This window comes from Misgurnus anguillicaudatus, chromosome 24 (genome assembly GCF_027580225.2).
Source record: "Misgurnus anguillicaudatus chromosome 24, ASM2758022v2, whole genome shotgun sequence".
Taxonomy (NCBI): Eukaryota; Metazoa; Chordata; class Actinopteri; order Cypriniformes; family Cobitidae; genus Misgurnus; species Misgurnus anguillicaudatus.
The window spans coordinates 20882504-20901038 of record NC_073360.2 but is presented as its reverse complement, the minus strand read 5'-3'; the positions used below and the strand labels follow the sequence as shown (position 1 = coordinate 20901038).

General features: G+C 37.1%; 1 protein-coding gene across 2 annotated transcripts; it reads right to left on the bottom strand.

The window, feature by feature from the left end:
- Positions 1-5055: 5055 nt before the first annotated feature.
- sae1 (SUMO1 activating enzyme subunit 1) lies at positions 5056-18525 on the bottom strand. Of its 2 annotated transcripts, XM_055196507.2 has the most exons (9): positions 17889-18525; positions 17447-17558; positions 17176-17349; positions 11815-11960; positions 11635-11734; positions 11451-11556; positions 10325-10469; positions 7182-7251; positions 5056-5423 (listed from the first exon to the last, which is right to left on the bottom strand). In XM_055196507.2, exons 1-9 carry the CDS (start codon positions 17987-17989, stop codon positions 5331-5333), a joined length of 1047 nt encoding a protein of 348 aa, XP_055052482.1. In that variant the 5' UTR covers positions 17990-18525; the 3' UTR covers positions 5056-5330. The 2 variants fall into 2 exon arrangements, with proteins under 2 accessions (XP_055052482.1, XP_055052483.2); XM_055196508.2 differs by lacking the exons at positions 7182-7251; positions 10325-10469.
- Positions 18526-18535: the final 10 nt, after the last annotated feature.

The following is an 18535-nucleotide window of genomic DNA, read 5'->3' as shown; positions in this document are numbered from 1 at the left end:
TGAAATGCCTATTGATTATATTATTTTATAATGTGTAAAATTTGTAAATAATTTTTTTTACAATGTATAAAATGCACTTCACCAGGGTTCGTACAAGTTTCAGAAATTTTTATTTGAACATGCGAGATTTGTGCGTAACATTCTTGCATTATTATTTCTTTATGGGCAATTTCAGTGCAGGAAGTACAGTGGAAGTCCTTATTTGGGCACTTTAAGCAGAATAGCGCACGCACACACCAACCAAGAGCTGACTGTACGCACAGATTTGATGGTAAAGTGTGCGTAAGCAAAAATCCACATCAACGTCCATATTTATAAAAACTGTCTTTGACATATAAAAGAGCGCTTGTCAATGTTTAAATCCTTTTCGAGCAACAAGAATGGCTTATATTTCAAAAACCTGCAGCAATCGGACAAGCAAAAGTGCATACGTCTCCTCAGACCCTGACGTGGCGCAAAACACTTTTCTATGTCAGTGACATTAATTAGGCATCATTTAAAGGCGGAGATCTTAAACTGCTCAGCTGCGCACAAGTTCAAGATTCATTTGCGATTTATAGATTTCCCATCTGAAAGAAAGGGGTACGTGCGTTTTCTGTGCCTACGTTCGTTTTATGAATCACACATACGCATTTTTGATAAATGATCATAAGATCAAATATAGGATGGTTTCTACGCAACATTTTATAAATGAGGCCCCCGAAATCCACATAACCAGAGAAGTGTGTTGTTGTTTGTGAGGGAAATTTAAGCTTGTTCAGCTTCCCAAATGAACCCAGCATCATGGAAACAATGAATATAGTTTGTTTGTCCATGGTAGCAGCGGAGTTGTGTGTGTAAGTTTGATTAATGCTGTATTTTATAATGCATATAATGTAAACGACATGAATCATAAGGTGTCCACGGATAGTGAGATGATGTTTTGTGTGTGTTGTTTGCTCGTGACTCGCTCCGCCCACGGTACGCCTCCAGGGGTTAATTTTTTCCTGGGCAAGTAGCTGATCTGTCTTTTATGAATCTGATAAAACTAAAGACTATTTGGAGATATGAAGGATGTAATACTACTCTCTAGGTACTTAAGATTAACATGAGATAAGCAGAAACAGTGCGTGTTATGTGACCTTTAAATTCATACGTATGTTTCGTACGACAATTTCCAAAAAAACTGAATGGATGTTCCAAAGTCTTATCAGTAAAAGGTGATCTACCAATATAATAAATAAACATAATGGACTGTTCATATGCATATCTGATCAATCTCGAGAACACCATGCTGCCTATCAGAACAAGATGTGATAGATTGTGTTTCTGTGATCTTTGTGTGCCCAGAACGGTTATCGTGCAAAAAAATACAAACACATTAGTATAAACAAATATGCACACACACAAAAAAACAAAACAAAACAAAAAAACAATGCCTCATAAAATCAATTTAGATGCTTACAGTATAAAAACATTTACATATTAAGGCGTCTGTCTCTAAGTCTTTCATTTTTACTTTAAAAGCATTTAGCGAGATTAAATCAGTTAGTTTCAAGTCCTTTTGCAACGTATTCCATGATGAAGGTGCAGAATACTGAAATGCCTTCTTTCCCATTTCCGTACGAGTCTTTGGCACAGAAAGCATAAAATGGTCCTGAGAACGCAAAAAGTGTTGCCCATATCCTTTTTGTATGACATAATCACATAAGTAATTTGGGAGCAAACCAAGAATTGCTTTATATATAAAAATGTACCAATGACATAGCCTTCGGGTGGCTAGAGGAGGCCACCCAACCCGAGTGTAAAACAAAGGGCACTGATATATTTTACGATATGTAAGTGCAAGTTATTTTCCGTTTGGAGAGCTCTTAAAAGTGTTTAAGTCTAGGACTGTAATCCCTGTCCGGGAAACCGCCCCAATATGTACCATTTTGGTACAGATGTGTATACATTAAAATTGTCATATGTACCTTTAAATTACTAATATGCAGTCTTTGGAACCAATATGTACTCCAGAGATACTAATGTATGACCCCTTAAGGTGCAAAATAGATATGTAAGAAAATATTGTTGCATGTGAGTATCGCGATGGTTTGTTTGGCTGTATCAAAAAAGCAATTGAAAAAATAATAATAATCACACAACATTCATGGCAGTTGTTTGGTTTGGAGTTTACATCCCAACCACTAGATAGCATTCTTCTTATCTTTGAAATTAAACAATGACAGAAAGTATTAACAGGGGGCACCACTTTTTTTTTGCTACGGTTTGGATATGGTGGTGTGTTCTCATTGACAGCTTTCCTAAAAGACAAAGGATATCTTAATATATTCCTAAGGAAAAAGACACATATATTGTACCGCGGCTCAAACACCAGCACCGTATATGTACCATATCGCAAAAATTCTTGACGATACACAGCCCTAGTGCAAAGGTGTACGGGAGAGTTGGCACAACCTAACGCTTTTTGACTTTGGCTCTCTCGTTCAAAAAATATTTAAGTTAGATTAATAATTTTTTTACACAATCAACACACACCTCTCTGCTACAAATGAACATCTTAAGTTTGTTTGTGGGACCAACCGTTATCGTACAATTACACAAAAAGTGACAGGAGTGCAAAGGTTACAACTTACATCATAGGTGGGGTTCATTGTAACAAACAGAGGATTTGCTGTAACACCTGCTAGAAAATTTAGCTTAAACACAAAATTTTTTATAAAATTCTGTCTATATACTAAAGGTGGATATTGTATATCTGCCTTTAATAGATAGATATCCACACATTCATGATTCTTCATCTAACCATCCTTGTATTAAGAACCAATGCATATAAATAGATATTTTGATAGGGCTACACAATTAAGACAAAAAAAATCATAATTGTGAGTTATTTCCCCTGATATTGTATTAACAGTTATCATTTTGTTGAATAGTATTTACATTGTTTTCGTTTAATTATCATTGTATACTGGAGGCTTCCCTGCTTAAAAAAGACAGTAAAACCATTACAGAAAATTCTAATGGTTTTATTGGGAATTTTATTGGTTCTACTGGAATATGGCCCAAAACACACTACAGTGTATTGGTTTTTGTTGGTCTCTATGTATGTATTGGTTCTAATGGAATATTGCCCAAAACAAACTACAGTGTAGTGGTTTTAATGGTCAAAGCTAATGGTTCCTATTGGTATTTTAATGGAAACCATTAGAATTTTCTGTAATGGTTTTATTGTTTTTTTCAGCAGGGTTGTAACACTGTGTTAGTTGTAATCGTAACACTGTGTTACATCTAACCCCATTGTGTAAAAATGTTTCAATCCCAGCTATCGGTTACTAGGAGTTGCTGACATGTTTAAAATGTTGTGATGTGTTAGGTAACAAAACAGTGATTAAAATAATATAAGGTTGGATTTGGTGACTTACAAACCCAACTCAGAAATCGAAAAAAAAAAAAACATAAGATGAAGAAATTTGTTTTATCAATTGCTATTGAAAGTAATTTTTATATAATTTATTATATGCACTGTAAAAAAAAACGTAGAAATTACAGTGTTATTGCAGCTGGGTTGCCGGTAATTTACCGTAGATTTACATTTATGTTATTTACTGGCAAGAGTTTGTTCAAAGTTAAATACATTTTAAATATTAACAAGTCTTTATTTTTACAGAATAAAACTATACAATAACAGCCTCATGCAAAGCATTCTGGGAACCAGAAACATCATCAACCTTTTTTTGTTTTTTGCTTCAGATTTTGTTTCCCAGAATGTTTTGCTTGATGCTGTTTTTTTAGTTTTACTCTGTAAAGACAAAGACGTATAAATGTTTAATGTTCATTTAACTTTAAACAAAATGTTGCCAGTAAATAACATAAATTTAAATCTACGGTAAGTTACCGGCAACCCAGCTGCAATTTCTACAGAATTTTTTTACAGTGTGTGTATTATAACTAGGCACATTTTCCACATAATTATTTCAAGAACAAGGTTACTTTTCAATTACGTTATAGGAATCTATTTCCGTGTAAAAAGTAACATCTCATTAATCACCCCCCGATCATTGGATACTGAGCACATATCTGATGCCATGCATGATCTCACGTGTGGGGGGAGACACATCCTGTAATTGTGGGAGTTGTGTTAGTGAACTTTAACATAGCTGTTTTGTTATAATTAGCACAGCACTGGCACAAAAATCTTTTCCATATCAATTGAAACCTACAATGATACCAATCTAAGTCAGGCCTATTGGTGACACCTAGTAAACTGTTTCCAATGTCAACATTCTCCCTAAAACCTCAAAACCCCCACCAAATTTATAAACGGTTACATGAGATTTATTGCCACTCCCACATCACCCGCTCAACCAGTCTGACCGGTCTCTCATCTGAGTCATACGGATTCTAATCCTGCACGGTCACATAATAAACAACTATATTATCCATTTAAACCCCTGATTTTGCATATCTATAAGAGTGTAACAATGTACGATGACGTTAAAGTCCACATCTATTGTAAGGAGAGCGACAAACATGACAAGTTAAACACAATGATGACGTCAGTTTAAAGTAAGTTTCTCCAGCATCTGTTTTGACGATCGCTTATCACCTCTTCACATACGCACTTCGCCGTCTCTAACTGGACCGGCAGGATAATTATCCTTCTGCAAAGTCGTGACAATCAAAACACATGATTTTCCACTTGCCTCCGAGTCATAAACCCGGCAGTACCAGTCCAGCAAATGACATATCTTGGCTAAGATTATAAAAGTACTTCCCCGATGAAAGTCGAGAAAAAACCCTTGACTAGACTTGATGCGTCAAGTGCCTCAGGCTTTCTGTACAATTTCAGAAAGATAACAAGCATCAGAAAAAAGCACCTAACTTATTTCATACTGGGGATGGGAGCGTATTTATTTCTGAAATAAATTGCTCGCGGGAGCTTTGGATATTTTCTTATTCATTTTAAATTCCATTTAAAGTTGTTGGCTTGATTTGTGCGCTGAGACAGCATAGAGACCTTCACAAACAGATCCTGCATGCATCAAGATTTATTACAAATGCACACATAAACCATTTTTTTACGTTTTTATTGTTTTTATTTTAATAAAAAAACTTAGAAATTGCAAGTCTCGATTAACTCTGGTGAAAAATGTGTTTACACAAAAAGCTCAACAACATGTTCTTCTTGCTTTTGGCATCAGTTAGCACGTGGCATACTGCTATGCAAAGGTACAGTCTAAAGACAGATTTTGATGCCTGCGGCCACTGGCACTCCGCGGTGTTTCGAGAGCACAAATGCCCCGCACATCGCATGTGCTCAGATCTCCACGTTCTCCAGGGGCCACTTAGTTGGATCCAAAGTAGTCCACCACCCCGCTGCCCTTCAGCCCATCGAAGAAGAAGAAGTTCCTGTGCGGAGCGTCTCTTTGAGACAACGCCTGTCAAACACAAACAAACAAATGAGAACATGCACCCCACCTTACGCAGACCTGGCTGTCACAGATGTATAATTTTAATAACGGTTTAATTAACTGGTTTGATTGAACAACACATAGCGCACATTCAGGCACAGGGCAGCGAGGAGCACAAAGCCATATGCGAATTTCAGCCTATTTCATCATGCAGGGAGATGGCGAGACAGCCTGGCTTAACTCCACCTCCATGTGGGTTCAAGGCCTGCTCCCGAGACCATGATGTTCACTTCATCACCCCACATAGCCACGATCTCCACCCTCCATCACATCCCAATCTGAGCTATGACATCACCCTTCAGGGCAGATATTGACGTTTTCGGCATCCCGTCAGCCTCTTTTGAACGATTTTACGCAGACCTTGTTTTTCAGCGACCTATACAATAGTATATCCTCTTTCAGTCAACAACCTGGGCACAGAGAGTAATTATCGCTTGTTACGCCAGAATGCTTTGAATTACTTAATCTCATACGTTTTATGGAGTAACACGCAAAGATTTCATGCGGTCGCCATCGTATTTCATCAGTGACCAGAGTATTACCTCGTCATTTTTGGCATTTATGCAATGACAACAGATAAAAGTTTTGGATTTAGCCCAGATTCTGATGGAGAGGGCAGCTGCCATACGCTACTCACTGTGCCGTCAGAAAGTGAGTTATAGTGCCATGTAACTGAGGAGAATATATTTGGGCTTTCGGCTTTGTTGAGAACCACAATCAAAGGTTACTTGGAGGGGTGAACAGATATTAAAGAATTTATGCATGTTCAAAGCACTCTAAGCTTAGATGAGGAATGAGTCAAAATTGTGCACACAAATGTTGATCGAGCTTTAAAGGTGCATAGGTGTGTAAATTATAGGAAAATCTATTGACAGAAATGCAATATAATATACATAACTATATTTTCATTGTGGTCAAAGACCTTACATAATGAACTGTATTGTTTTTATTACCTTGGAATGAGCCGCTTTTATCTACTTACATGGAAGTCGCCATCTTGTTTCTACAGTAGCCCTAAACGGACAAACTGTTCTCCATAGCGCATTTCGTCCCAACGTTGTCTCAGACGACGACATGTTTGTTCTGTGGCGGCTACCGTAGCTTCTATATGTGTTTTGGGTAGGGTAAACAGTGGACTAAAGCTGCGTCCGAAACCGCATACTGTACAGTACGTACTGAATTAGATGAAGTACCTACTTACTGACTGTTAAAGCAGTAGGTACTGTATAGTATGAATCCTGGTAGTATGAATGAGATTCAGACGTACTACATCCGCCATGTTGATACATCATGTGACATACGTCTTCATCACGTCATGTCATACCAGCGCTAAAACAGCCACATCACCATTTTAACCTCTTCTTCTTTGTTGCATTACTCCGCTCCCGGGGCATCATGGGATAGTGAAGTGTCCATCATATGCACGCTGGAAAATCTAACCGGAAGTAGTAGGTCATCCGGGTACTTTTCGCATACTGTTTTTGGAATACTATGTATTCCGACATACTACTCGCTTTGCCTGCTAGTATGGAAGTAGGCGGTTTCGGACGCAGCAAGAGTCGTTGGTTGCAAAATCTACACATAAGCACCTTTAATTGTATTGACGCTGAAATTTACCTTTTTTTACAAACATATTTCGTAATTTACAGTGAAATTTGATTGTCGAACTGTAAAGCCTACAATAACAACTTCAGAAACACAAATGGATCAAATTATAGATCTCACCTTGACTAATTCTTGTCCAAGAACTCCGCCAACTACAGCACACACTGGAGACATCTCAGAGAAACAATAACTGAAGAACAAAAGTCAGGAGATTAAGTTGAGAAAAGACAATTTTAGTAATAGGGATGGGTCTAGTTGTCCAACAACTAACTAGTCGATGAGTGAGATTGGCCATTGCATTATGGTTTAAGTTTTTTTTTAATTTCTAAAAAAAAAGTACCGTATTTTCCGGACTACAAGTCCCATTTTTTATTTCATAATTTGGATGGTGATGTGTCTAAAGGGGTCGCGCCGAGTGGCGTCTAGGACAACTCGTAGGTATCGTAAACCGGAAGTGCACATTAAATAGCGCGAGCTTCGTCAGATAGGGTCTACTTCAAAATGCAAAATATATGTTAGCAGCCAATGTTAATCGTTTATGATTTGGGACAAATATGATGTTATTCAATGTTAAACTATGTGTAAGTGCACTATATGTTTGAACCTTTATTTTGTAATTTTTGAGTATGCACTTCCGGGTCATGGTATTTCACTGGGTTCACCTGTATAAGTATTTCACTCCATTTCCTGTTTGTTAGTGTGTGTATAGGAACAGGGGGGAAGTAAGCGGGAAAGCTTACTTTCTGTTGACCGTAAAACTTTATCACGTTAAACTTTATTGGTCTATTTTAATGTGACTTTATATGGACTTCATCATTAGTTAAAAGTATGTCTTTAGTGTTTTGCATCATCGTATGCGTTTTTTGTTTATGAGTTTTTTTGTTTTCGTTTGTCTGTATAAATGAATGTCTCAACAATAAATAGCATCAAAGGAACGCGTCAGCAAATGCTTCTTCCCGATACTTCGCCCCTCAGCGGTTATATATTTTTAGAATGGCGTGGCGCTGCGCGGCCGGTGTGCAACCCCCTTTATAGTCAGGTGCGCCTTGTAAGTCAGTACAAATAAATGTTGACATTTATGAGGCAACAGACAACATTACCGTCTACAGCCGCGAGAGTCCACCATGTGCTGCTCCTGTAATTATGTAATTCAATGGATCCGATTCAGTGATGTGGAATGACGAGCCTGCGAACTTCATGCTAGTTGGCTTGTTCGGTTAATTTAGCCTAATTAAACTTCCAGGTATGTACAGTATGCTATTGTTTATCGTTTAAATAACTGATAATATTACTTTAACGTACAGAAATCTATTCAGCCTGCTGTTCTGTGTGCTATTGTTTAGTTGACTAACTTGCCATTCCAGATTAAATGTCTGTTCTTTTTCTTGGATTTTGTGAAATAGTTATCTAAATAAATGCGACTTATAGTCCACTGTGACATATGTTATTTTGTCTTCATGACACATTTATGAATGATGCGACTAATACGGTACATATTTTAATTTTTTTAAAGGTGACATATCACAAAAAGCTGACTTTTTCTACGTTTAAGTGCTATAATTGGGCCCCAGTGCTTCTGTCAACTTAGAAAATCTGAAAAAAAAAAATCACCCCAGTAACTTTTGCCAAATCCTAGTTTTGGTAAACCATTCTCTGCAAGCATGTGAAAAACAGGTCATTGAAATCTGTCCCCTTTGTGATGTCAGAAGGGGATAATAATGCCCCTTAGGGATGCACCGAAATGAAAATTCTTGGTCGAAACCGAAAACCGAAAAAGAGGAAACCAAGGCCAAAAAAACGAAACACCGAAATAAATTATTATGCCAATTATTAGTACAAATGCATTTATGGCTTTCACTGTGTACTAACTTTACTAGGGGTGTGTGACGGATCACAAAACTCACGGTTCTGATCACATTACAGTTTTTGAGGCACGGATCGGATTATTTTTCAGATCAGCAAAAGGGGGGTGGGGAAAATGTAATAACAAATAACGAAATTGCAAACATTTATAAAAAAGAACAAAGTTGCACATTAATAAGGGCTAACATTAGCATTAGGTACAGAAATCGAATTAAATGAATTATAACACTGTCTTTGTATAAATTAAATATATTATTATTTTTAGAGCTAAAGAAGTGATTTTCTCGTTGTCTTGGGTTGTTTGATTAACATTAATGACACAGACTTATTGAGGTTACTGTCTCTTTAAGACCAAATAAGCAGAGACTGGTTTCTGACTGTAATCTATACATACACTTAAGACATAAACAAATGTTTTTATTAGAAAAATAATACTTTGGAGATAATTTTGTTTATATGTGCCCTGTCAATAACAGAAAGATTTTACGTTTGCTTGTTTGCGTCTCACTTGTGTGTGCACTATTGAGGGCACTTCAACGCGCGCGCACAGAGAGACCGAGGGCGAATCCCAAACATTATGTTGTTTTTCATTGCTTTATTCGGCACATGTATGTTAATGGACTACTATACAGTATGAGACACATTTGCGCGGCTCTCTCTAAAGTTTACACATCAAGACTTCTGATCTTTGAAGGACGTACTCACTGTAATGATCACGTCTGGACCGGACACATTCAACCGCATGTACAGACAACTGCTCACTTTAGTGCCTTTATGCGGTTTAATACATCCACACCGCATACATGTTGCTTCAGACAAGCATGTGCAGGTCGCGGTTTCTGTTTGCGTCATCACAACGTTTCAGTGGCCAAATATTCGGTGCCTCCCTACTGCCCCTTAATCTGCACTATCCAAGCACAGCACTGGCATTTAGTGCAGAGATCAGCCCTTTAGCATTTTAAAGGACAGACCCAAAAACGGCACATTTTTGATCAAACATACAAAGTGGCAATTTTAACATGCTATAATAAATTATCTATATGGTATTTTGAGCTAAAACTTTACATGCATACTTTAGGGACACAAAAGATTTATTTGACATCTTAAAAAAAGTCTTGTGAAATGTCCCCTTTAAGCATATCAAATGACACTTTTTTTTTAAAGCTTTGCATTCTGTTTCAGTGCATCCACTCTTTGCAAGAGCACATCTGATATGCCCACCTCATAACCCCAAAAGAACATACGATTGAATCAGGTGAAATGAAACAATCCTAATTTTACAGGGCTTTTATACAACCAATTAGTTGATTAGTTGTTCAGTCAATTTAGGAGATCTAGTTTGGTGCTTAGATAATAAAGTGATAGATGTTAAAGAGACTAAATGCTCGATCTACAAGTACCTGACAAAAGTGTTGGGAAGCAGCTCCAAGTTCACACCCATGGTTTCAAGAACATCGTCACGGATTTGCAGGAGTAGGCGCGAGTCTTCGGCGAAGCTGACTGACTGAGGATCGCGACCTTTGTCCGTACGAAACTTCAAAAGCACTGTCAGAGGAAGCAAACGATAGATAAAGAGGGGGTTTTCCATATTTTAACTGTTTGAGAGTGGAAGAGGATGTATTTAAAGATTTGTGTGGTAGGTAAAAAAGCACTCAGCCCCTCTAGGCTCTTTTCCAAGAGGCATCGCAAAATATCACTTCCCCTTTTTAGCTGCCCACCAGCTACAGCACAATGAACTTCAGCCTACTACATTTCCACCTGGCAGCATAGTACACAAACACGTACATCAAAGAAACACCCGCCCACTCGTTCATACTCATCTTACTAGCTCTGACACATATAGATGCAATTGCAAGTTTCATATCTAAAAGTTTTTACCAGGTTGTGAAAGCTTTATCTGAACGACATCTGAGAGTTTGGAAATTAAAATCATTGATGCAATATCAGACTAGTCCCACCGCAGCGGCGGGCGATAAAACCTCAAATAAATCAGACAGAGTTAAGACATCGCTTCAAACAGCTTTTGAGGAAGAACCGTTTCCTATGTGTGGTATTTTTGAGCACAGCAACATTTATGTAAAGTCTTGCTTCAGTGCATAAATAGGAAGTGTTATTTTTTCCATAAATGTAATAGTAGATGATGAGGGAGGGGTAGCGCTAACGGTCTGAGTCTGTTATAATGACAGACTGGTGTGGAGGTGGCATGTTTTGTGTCTGTGAGCCGTTGCACATGACTGGCCATGGACAGCCTGTGATGGAAAATGAGCTACGTTCGGTGAAGACAACAGGTGAGCATTAATATAAAAAGAGAGATGTTGTCTATAATTACACAGAAAAACAACTGGCCTTCCTCTTGTTAACTGTGTACTAGTGCAGAAACCTGGTGGAGGTAACCGCATTCACAAATATCTTTAATTCCTTCATTGTTTCTGTATAGCTTTAAGTACATTTGAAGTGTGCTTAATAACAAAACAGTTTGTTAGTTTATTAATATTCACATATTAGATGCTCAGATTAGGTCTGTACCTTGCAGAAGGAAGTAGTCAGAGGGGACGCGCTTCATATTGCTCTTGGCTTTCTCATTGGTCCAGTCAACCTCCAGGGCCTCTTTGAGAGAGCAAAAACTCACCGTCTATATAAAGAAACATAATGTGAACACTTGAGAACATTAAAAGAAAAAATGAATCATATTAATCTTTAATAAGCCTACCTTTTTCACCATGGTGGTCTCATTGGGGTCCACCTTTGCTTTCTTTGCCTCTGGACCATCATTAGCCTCATCAGAACTTTTCACCACTTTGGGCTTCTCTCTGGCAAGGTTAAAGGAAGCCATTAATATTTCATAAGATGTGAAAATCAAACATGTTTCTCACGCCCGATCCTCACTTACTCTACATAGTGATGCTCCTGGCCAAGGTTGGAAAACATGTATCCGTGGTAGCCAAATACATCTCCACAGAAGACCTTGATGTTTCTGGGAGCACACAATTGGTCTACTTTCACCATGAGGTCTCTGGAGCATCCAGTCAAGCAAACCTGATAGAAACAAACATACATTAATATGTGGTTGTTTTCAAAGTCTCACTGCTTAATGGGGCTTAAAGGAAAACACCACCGCGTTTCAATATTTTACTATGTTCTAACCTCGACTTAATGAATTATGTATGAATTATATACCTATCTTTCTTCAATGCGTGCACTTTTACTCTTTGTACAGCGCTCCTTGAATCTGTTAGCATTTAGCCTAGCCCCATTCATTCCTATGGCTCCAAACAAACGTTTTATTTTGTGCCACCATACTTACTTGTGTAACTACTCATGTAACAGTCTTTAAATAGGGAAAACATGGAAGTGTTTGGTGGCTTCTAAATTCATCCCTGTTTGGATCCTAAGGAATGAATGGGGCTAGGCTTAATGCTAACACATGACACGCTGTACAAAGATTAAGTGTACGCATTAAAAAAGATAGGTATGTATTAATTCATCTAAGTTGAGGTAAGAACATAATAAAATATTGAAAAAACGTGATGGTGTTTTCCTTTAAATGGCACATATTATGACAATTTTTACAAAATGTAATATTAGCCTCAGCTGTGCCTAGAATATCTCTGTGAAGTTTCAGCTCAAAATACACAACATATAATTTGTTACAGCATGTCCAAATTGCCCCCACTTGGGTATGAGCAAAAAAGCGCTGGTCTAATGTGTGTCCCTTTAAATGCAAATGAGCTCCCTTAAAAACAGATAGTGAGTGCTTTTGGTTAAAAAAACAACAACGTCTGAGACAATAGTATGTTTAGCTGCATTAGTGCTGCGCTACAACGTGCTAAAAACACATTTAGAAAAGCTTTTGAGTAAAATTAACCAGTCAGTCAAGGGGGGGGGGGGCATTGATGGGCCGTGTCCCCCAAACAGGTTTTTGTGCCCCCTACACAATTTTTTATTAATTTAATATATATTAAGAATAATTAAAATAAATTAAACATTGAATGTTTCATGACTTTTAAAGTAATCAAATTAGGAAAATATAGTTGATATATGTTTTTTTTTTTTTAATTAATATAGACCAGATTCTCTGATTGGTTGTATTGCTGCGTCTCATGCATCTTTACGTCTTTAGCATATTAATGTGACTTGATACTAGCAACGTGTTTTTTCGCGGCATTTTATGGATCGTGTAAAATATGGATATTAGAACATTTAGAATGAACCAGCACCGCCTGCTCCATATGACTTCATTCAAACACTGATTGGCTCAAACTCGGAGATTAGAGGTCGAGTTGGAATTTTCAAATCTACAGGACAGTTTTAAGAAAGTTTAATGTTCGCACACACCACCTTCAGCTTTTTTAAAGGTAAGTTAGCGTTGTTTTCATTTACGTAAGCCTAAATGTGAAGTGTATAGACCGTTAACAGCATTGCGACGTGATTATGGTAATACTGATTCGTTCGTGATTTTCTGCACTTTATACGGGAAATGAGCTGATGGTCTGTACCAGTTGTATGAGTGTGTGCTTGCACTTTATTTGTTGTTTTAATGCCTTGTTTTTGCAAGATATTGTTGCTAACTGCATGCCCCCGCGTTGGAAGCCGTGTGCTCCCGTTATTTATGGTCTGGCGCCGGCTCTGGTTGCCGTGGGCTGGGCTTTGTTTTTGTGAAATCACATTAATTTTGGTTTAATGGGGATTAAAAGTAAAGGGTGGATTTTTTTCTTTGTAGGGTGGTTGTGTTCACACACTGCCAACACACATTTATGTCCAAACACCTTGTATAAGTGGATTTTGCGTAATATGTCCCCTTTAATGTTTTTCATAACAAACCACAATCTAGATGAATGCAATCAGAAAGTTGGCAAAGCCAAGTTTGGCAATGACAGACAATTTACCAGAACATTGACACATTTTATCCAAGGTCCCAAAGCCGTTAAACGCCCAATTTTGAGTTTGAGATAAGCATTTGGCATATTAATACCCTGCTTTAAGTCCGAGATGTTGATGGAACACACAGTGCCATGATGCGTTAACTGGGTGGATCTTCATGGACAGCTGCATTATCATTTTATCTGCTAACTTGTTTACTATTAAATTGGTTGTTTACTTTCATATCTGTAACAAATACACAGTGAACATATTATCTAAATAGGGCTTTCAATAGAGATAAAGTTATGTCATCTCATGATCAACAACACTTCTTAAAAATGCTGTTGCAATGAAACACACACCTTCACTGCTGTCACGCGAGGAAAAATCTGGAACCTGTGGCGAGACATTTACTATTTTTTGATGCATTCTTTCTTCCTGTGAGCTTTATGTCCCTCTAGGCAGCCATGCACATACAAAGCGCACATCTTGATCAAGCAGTGACCTCTAGAGGACGCAAAGAAGAAACCTTGCCATAATAAAACATTAACCAAATCTACAGAAACCTGTCCGAATCCGTTCTCTACAAATCCGACACTTGCGTTAGCAGAGCAAAAGCTTGTGTGTTCGATCCAAGGGAACACACATGATGAAATGTATAGCTTTTAATGCACTTTTAACGGATAAAAACGTCTACCACATGCATAAACATAAATGTAGAAACTTTAACAGAATACACGAATACATGTACAGTTTAATTGAAGACGGCTTCTACATGATGCCGCAAGTGAGAGACTCAACGACCTGTGATGTTTTTTTAAAAAATATCCAAGAAAACAGCTAAATAATGTTCATTTTGGATCCAATGTACAGTGGAAAAGACGAGCTTTGTCAACAACACCGACTGATTTTATGCTGATGATGTCATATTAAATTATGCTTCTTAAATTAAAAAATATCATTAAAATTAATTCCCTTAATACTAGCACTATAAATGCTCTGGATCTGTTGCACCCTGTACCTGTTGAGTGAAATAATCCTCATGAGTATGTGCTTACAGATGTTGCTTCCTTTCTTTTAACTAAACAAGACATTTTCTTAAAAAAAAAAAAAAAAACTCACTCGCACGTACACACACAAAAGAGGACAAAGGCACTCATACACAATGTTTCCTCTGCACTTCTCCAAAAATTTCAAGAGAGGAAGATAAAAGAGACTATGTTATAAACACCCCCTCCCTCATTTTGGTCTCCCACCATCTCGGCCCCCTCCTCCTAAACTCTCACTGGCACTCCCAGAGGGACATTTCAGACAGATCCCAGACAGACAGAAGATGAAAGACTGCCTGTCTGTGCTTTGAACGATGCATGCGTGCTCACTGCATCATCCACAGCCAACAACGCAGTGCTGATTTTTATCAAAACAAGGCCTGGACAAAAGAACAAGTGTTTTGGAAGAACGTAAACTTGGAAAAGAGCAAACTAACTAAAGTTTGCCTCCGTGTCTAGATCTGCTAACGGACGGATGGGTTCACAGTAAGGTCAGGGAAAATAATACAGCTAAAGAAAAGGAAATAACCAACCGAAATCGAACTGATCAAATGTGTATAGAGACATCTAGTGGACGTGACAAGTCAAGCACAAAAGAAAATAATCTAACTCAGTGGTTCTCAAACTTTTCAGCATGAGGCCCCCTTGTGTATGGTGCTTCCCTTCGCACCCCCTAAAACTTCTAAACCCTTCTAAAACTTAACATATTAATTAAACAAAACATATTAACCCTTTACCTGGCACAGCCCTTTTTTTTGGGGGGGGGGGGGGGGGGTGAAAAGGTGATGAACCTCTTAAAAATAATGTAACTCTGGCTTTTTTGGTCTACAAGCCTAATGTTGGTATTGTTTTAAAAAAGACATTTTAAAGTTTTTTAAGTTTTTTAAAGTGTCTGGAGGTGAAAATATTACATAAGAAAAATTGTTCTAACAGTTTAAATGTACTGTAATAAAAAAAATGCAATATAGTATTATTTTATACATAAAATTATAATTTGTGTTGGTTTGCTGCATATTCTTGTCACAAATCTATAGATTTGTGCTAAAAGGTTTTGCTAATTACTTTTACTTACTAATTTGCTAATTGCTTATTACTGCCAAAAGGTTTTGAAATATGAAAACTACATTCTTAGACATTTCCAATAATATATAGTTTGTTGTGATAGATTAACATTTATCTCTGTTAACAGGTTCAATTATACAATGTAGTGCTGTTGGTTAGTAGCCTTATTTACCTGAGGTTTCATAATACAGAATTTATAAATAAATGTATTTTATAAAATGTCATAAAACTGGGGGCCCCGGTACCATCTTGGGGCCCCCAGTTTGAGAACCTCTGATCTAACTCTATCCATCAGACACTGAACTTATTTCCTTATCCCTTACATACATGGCACTAAGGTCTTTGGTTAAGGTGGTATTAAAGGAATAGTACACCAAAAAATCTAAATTCTGTCATCATTTCCTCACCCTCATGTTGTTCTAATCCTGTATGAGTTTCTTTGTTCTGTTGAACACAAAATAAGATATTTTAATAAATTATGGTAACCACACAGTTGATGGTACCTATTGATTTCCATAGTAAGAAAAACAAATAGCATCTAAGTCAATATTCAATAGGTACCTTTTTATTTATATTTTTTGTGTTTAACAAAATAAAGGAACTTTAAACTACAAGTTTAAAACAACATGTTTATGTTGTAATGATGACAGAATATAGATTTTTGCGTGAACTATCCCTTTAACTTAATATAGACTGGATCAGTACAGTGGCCTTGCATGGTAGTACGATAGCTGGCAAGACGACTTGTCAAATTTGAGCTGACAAATTACAGAATGTGCTCTTAAACACTGGGGTTGTAAATGTAAAGGTTGCAGGTTTAAACCTTTCAAGGAGCAATTACAGACCGGCATTATGTGTCTTTAACCAAAGCACTTCACTCCTGGTCGTTCCAGAAAATCTGTTCCTATTTGGTGTCATTATATAGTGTGCATACATTAAAATTGGCTTTGTATTATGTGTACTTTTAACAACTTAGGTTCTGCTGCTTGGAAAATAAAGACTCAATTATATTTTTAATTATCAAACTTTTTGTCTTTTTATAGATAATAACCAGTTAGTAAATAATTAGCTTACAACATATTGCTATAGCTCAGATGATAGAACATTGCATCAGCAACACAAAGGTCATATGTTCGATTCCCATAGAGCATGCAGATAAAAGAAAGTATAGTTTGTGTTTGTCAAATGCATAATTGTAAACATAATAAAACCCGCTAGTAGTAATGGTGTAATTTATGCTTTACAGATCACCTCACACAATGACTGGTTCCAGCACTTACAGCATCAAACTGGTAGAAAAAGTCATCTGATTTGTTTTCCACTTTTTCGGTGTCTGCCTTCACCTCTACCATGGGGTTAAGGAACTGTGCTCTCTCCAGAGACGCCTGAGCTTGGTTCTGTCCATCTGCATCCACTGGGATCAGGAACTGAGCTCGTCTAGACTCCTCTGTCACCTGATTGGTGGCAGTCATAGAAAAGAAGAGATTATTGGATATGTACCTTTTTAAGATGCTATTTTAAGTGATAAAATTATGTAAATGTATTTGATACCTGCTCATGATCCAGAAGAGTCAACCCTTTCACTCCAGCCAAAATAAGGTTTTTTGCAACTTCTGCACCAAGACCCCGAAGTCCAACAAGAAGTACTCGTGATCCTCTAAGTCTGAAATTGTAACGTTAATAGATGTTTATTAGGTTCGTCTAGACAATAAATCAAATATTTGAGTGATCCAAAAACATATTATTTGTTTCCCACAAAATATTTGATTGTTAATGGAATTCAAATAATGCATTTCAAATCAATCGGTAATTTTTTTGGTAATTCTTTAACAGCTTATGTATTTCTCTTTAACAATTAGTTTAATATCTCAAACCCTTTTGAGGTCTATCTGTTTTGTTTTTTTACTTAAGTGTAAATTAATATTAAAAACTCATAAAGTGACAGAAGTATATTTAGTTATGTTCATTGTGTATTAAACAAATGTGCACGAACCTTTTCTGAGCATCCAGACCCCAGAGGCGAATCTGACGATCATATTGAGCAGCCTCCTCCTCGCTGATAATAGTGTCCTCTTTTTCAATCGTGTCGATCATTTCTAAATACTTCCTCTATTTAACTATATGGAATTATCTGAGAAGTTGGATTCACTACTCTAGACTAAACTGTAGTATTCCCTCTCTCCATTCAATAGCATTGAAGTGCCGCTTAATGATTCTCGTGAGGTCGCAGAATGATGACGTATGCGTTATAAGAACGCGCCACTTCCAGCACAACAATGGACGTATCCCCTTAAAAAAGCATTCCGATTTAGCCCATTTGTGTTTGTTTTGCTTCAGTGTAAACCTTCCCACATTACCTAAACCATACACAGGAAAATAACTGTGTTTATTGCATATTAGGTAACTATGCAAGAATCGAAGGGAACATAGTTTACATCATAACGTTTCCTAGACTAGAAATGTTTTTGTGATTTTCTTCACTGCTATATGCTGACATTATGATTTTTAACAAAGATAAAAAACAATAATTGCAGTGTAAGCTTATGCATAAGAGTGTATCAACTTTTCATCTTATCGTGAATGTGCTTCCCTAAAATAATTACATTTACTGTGTTGCATTTGTTGACAGTCCATCTAAAG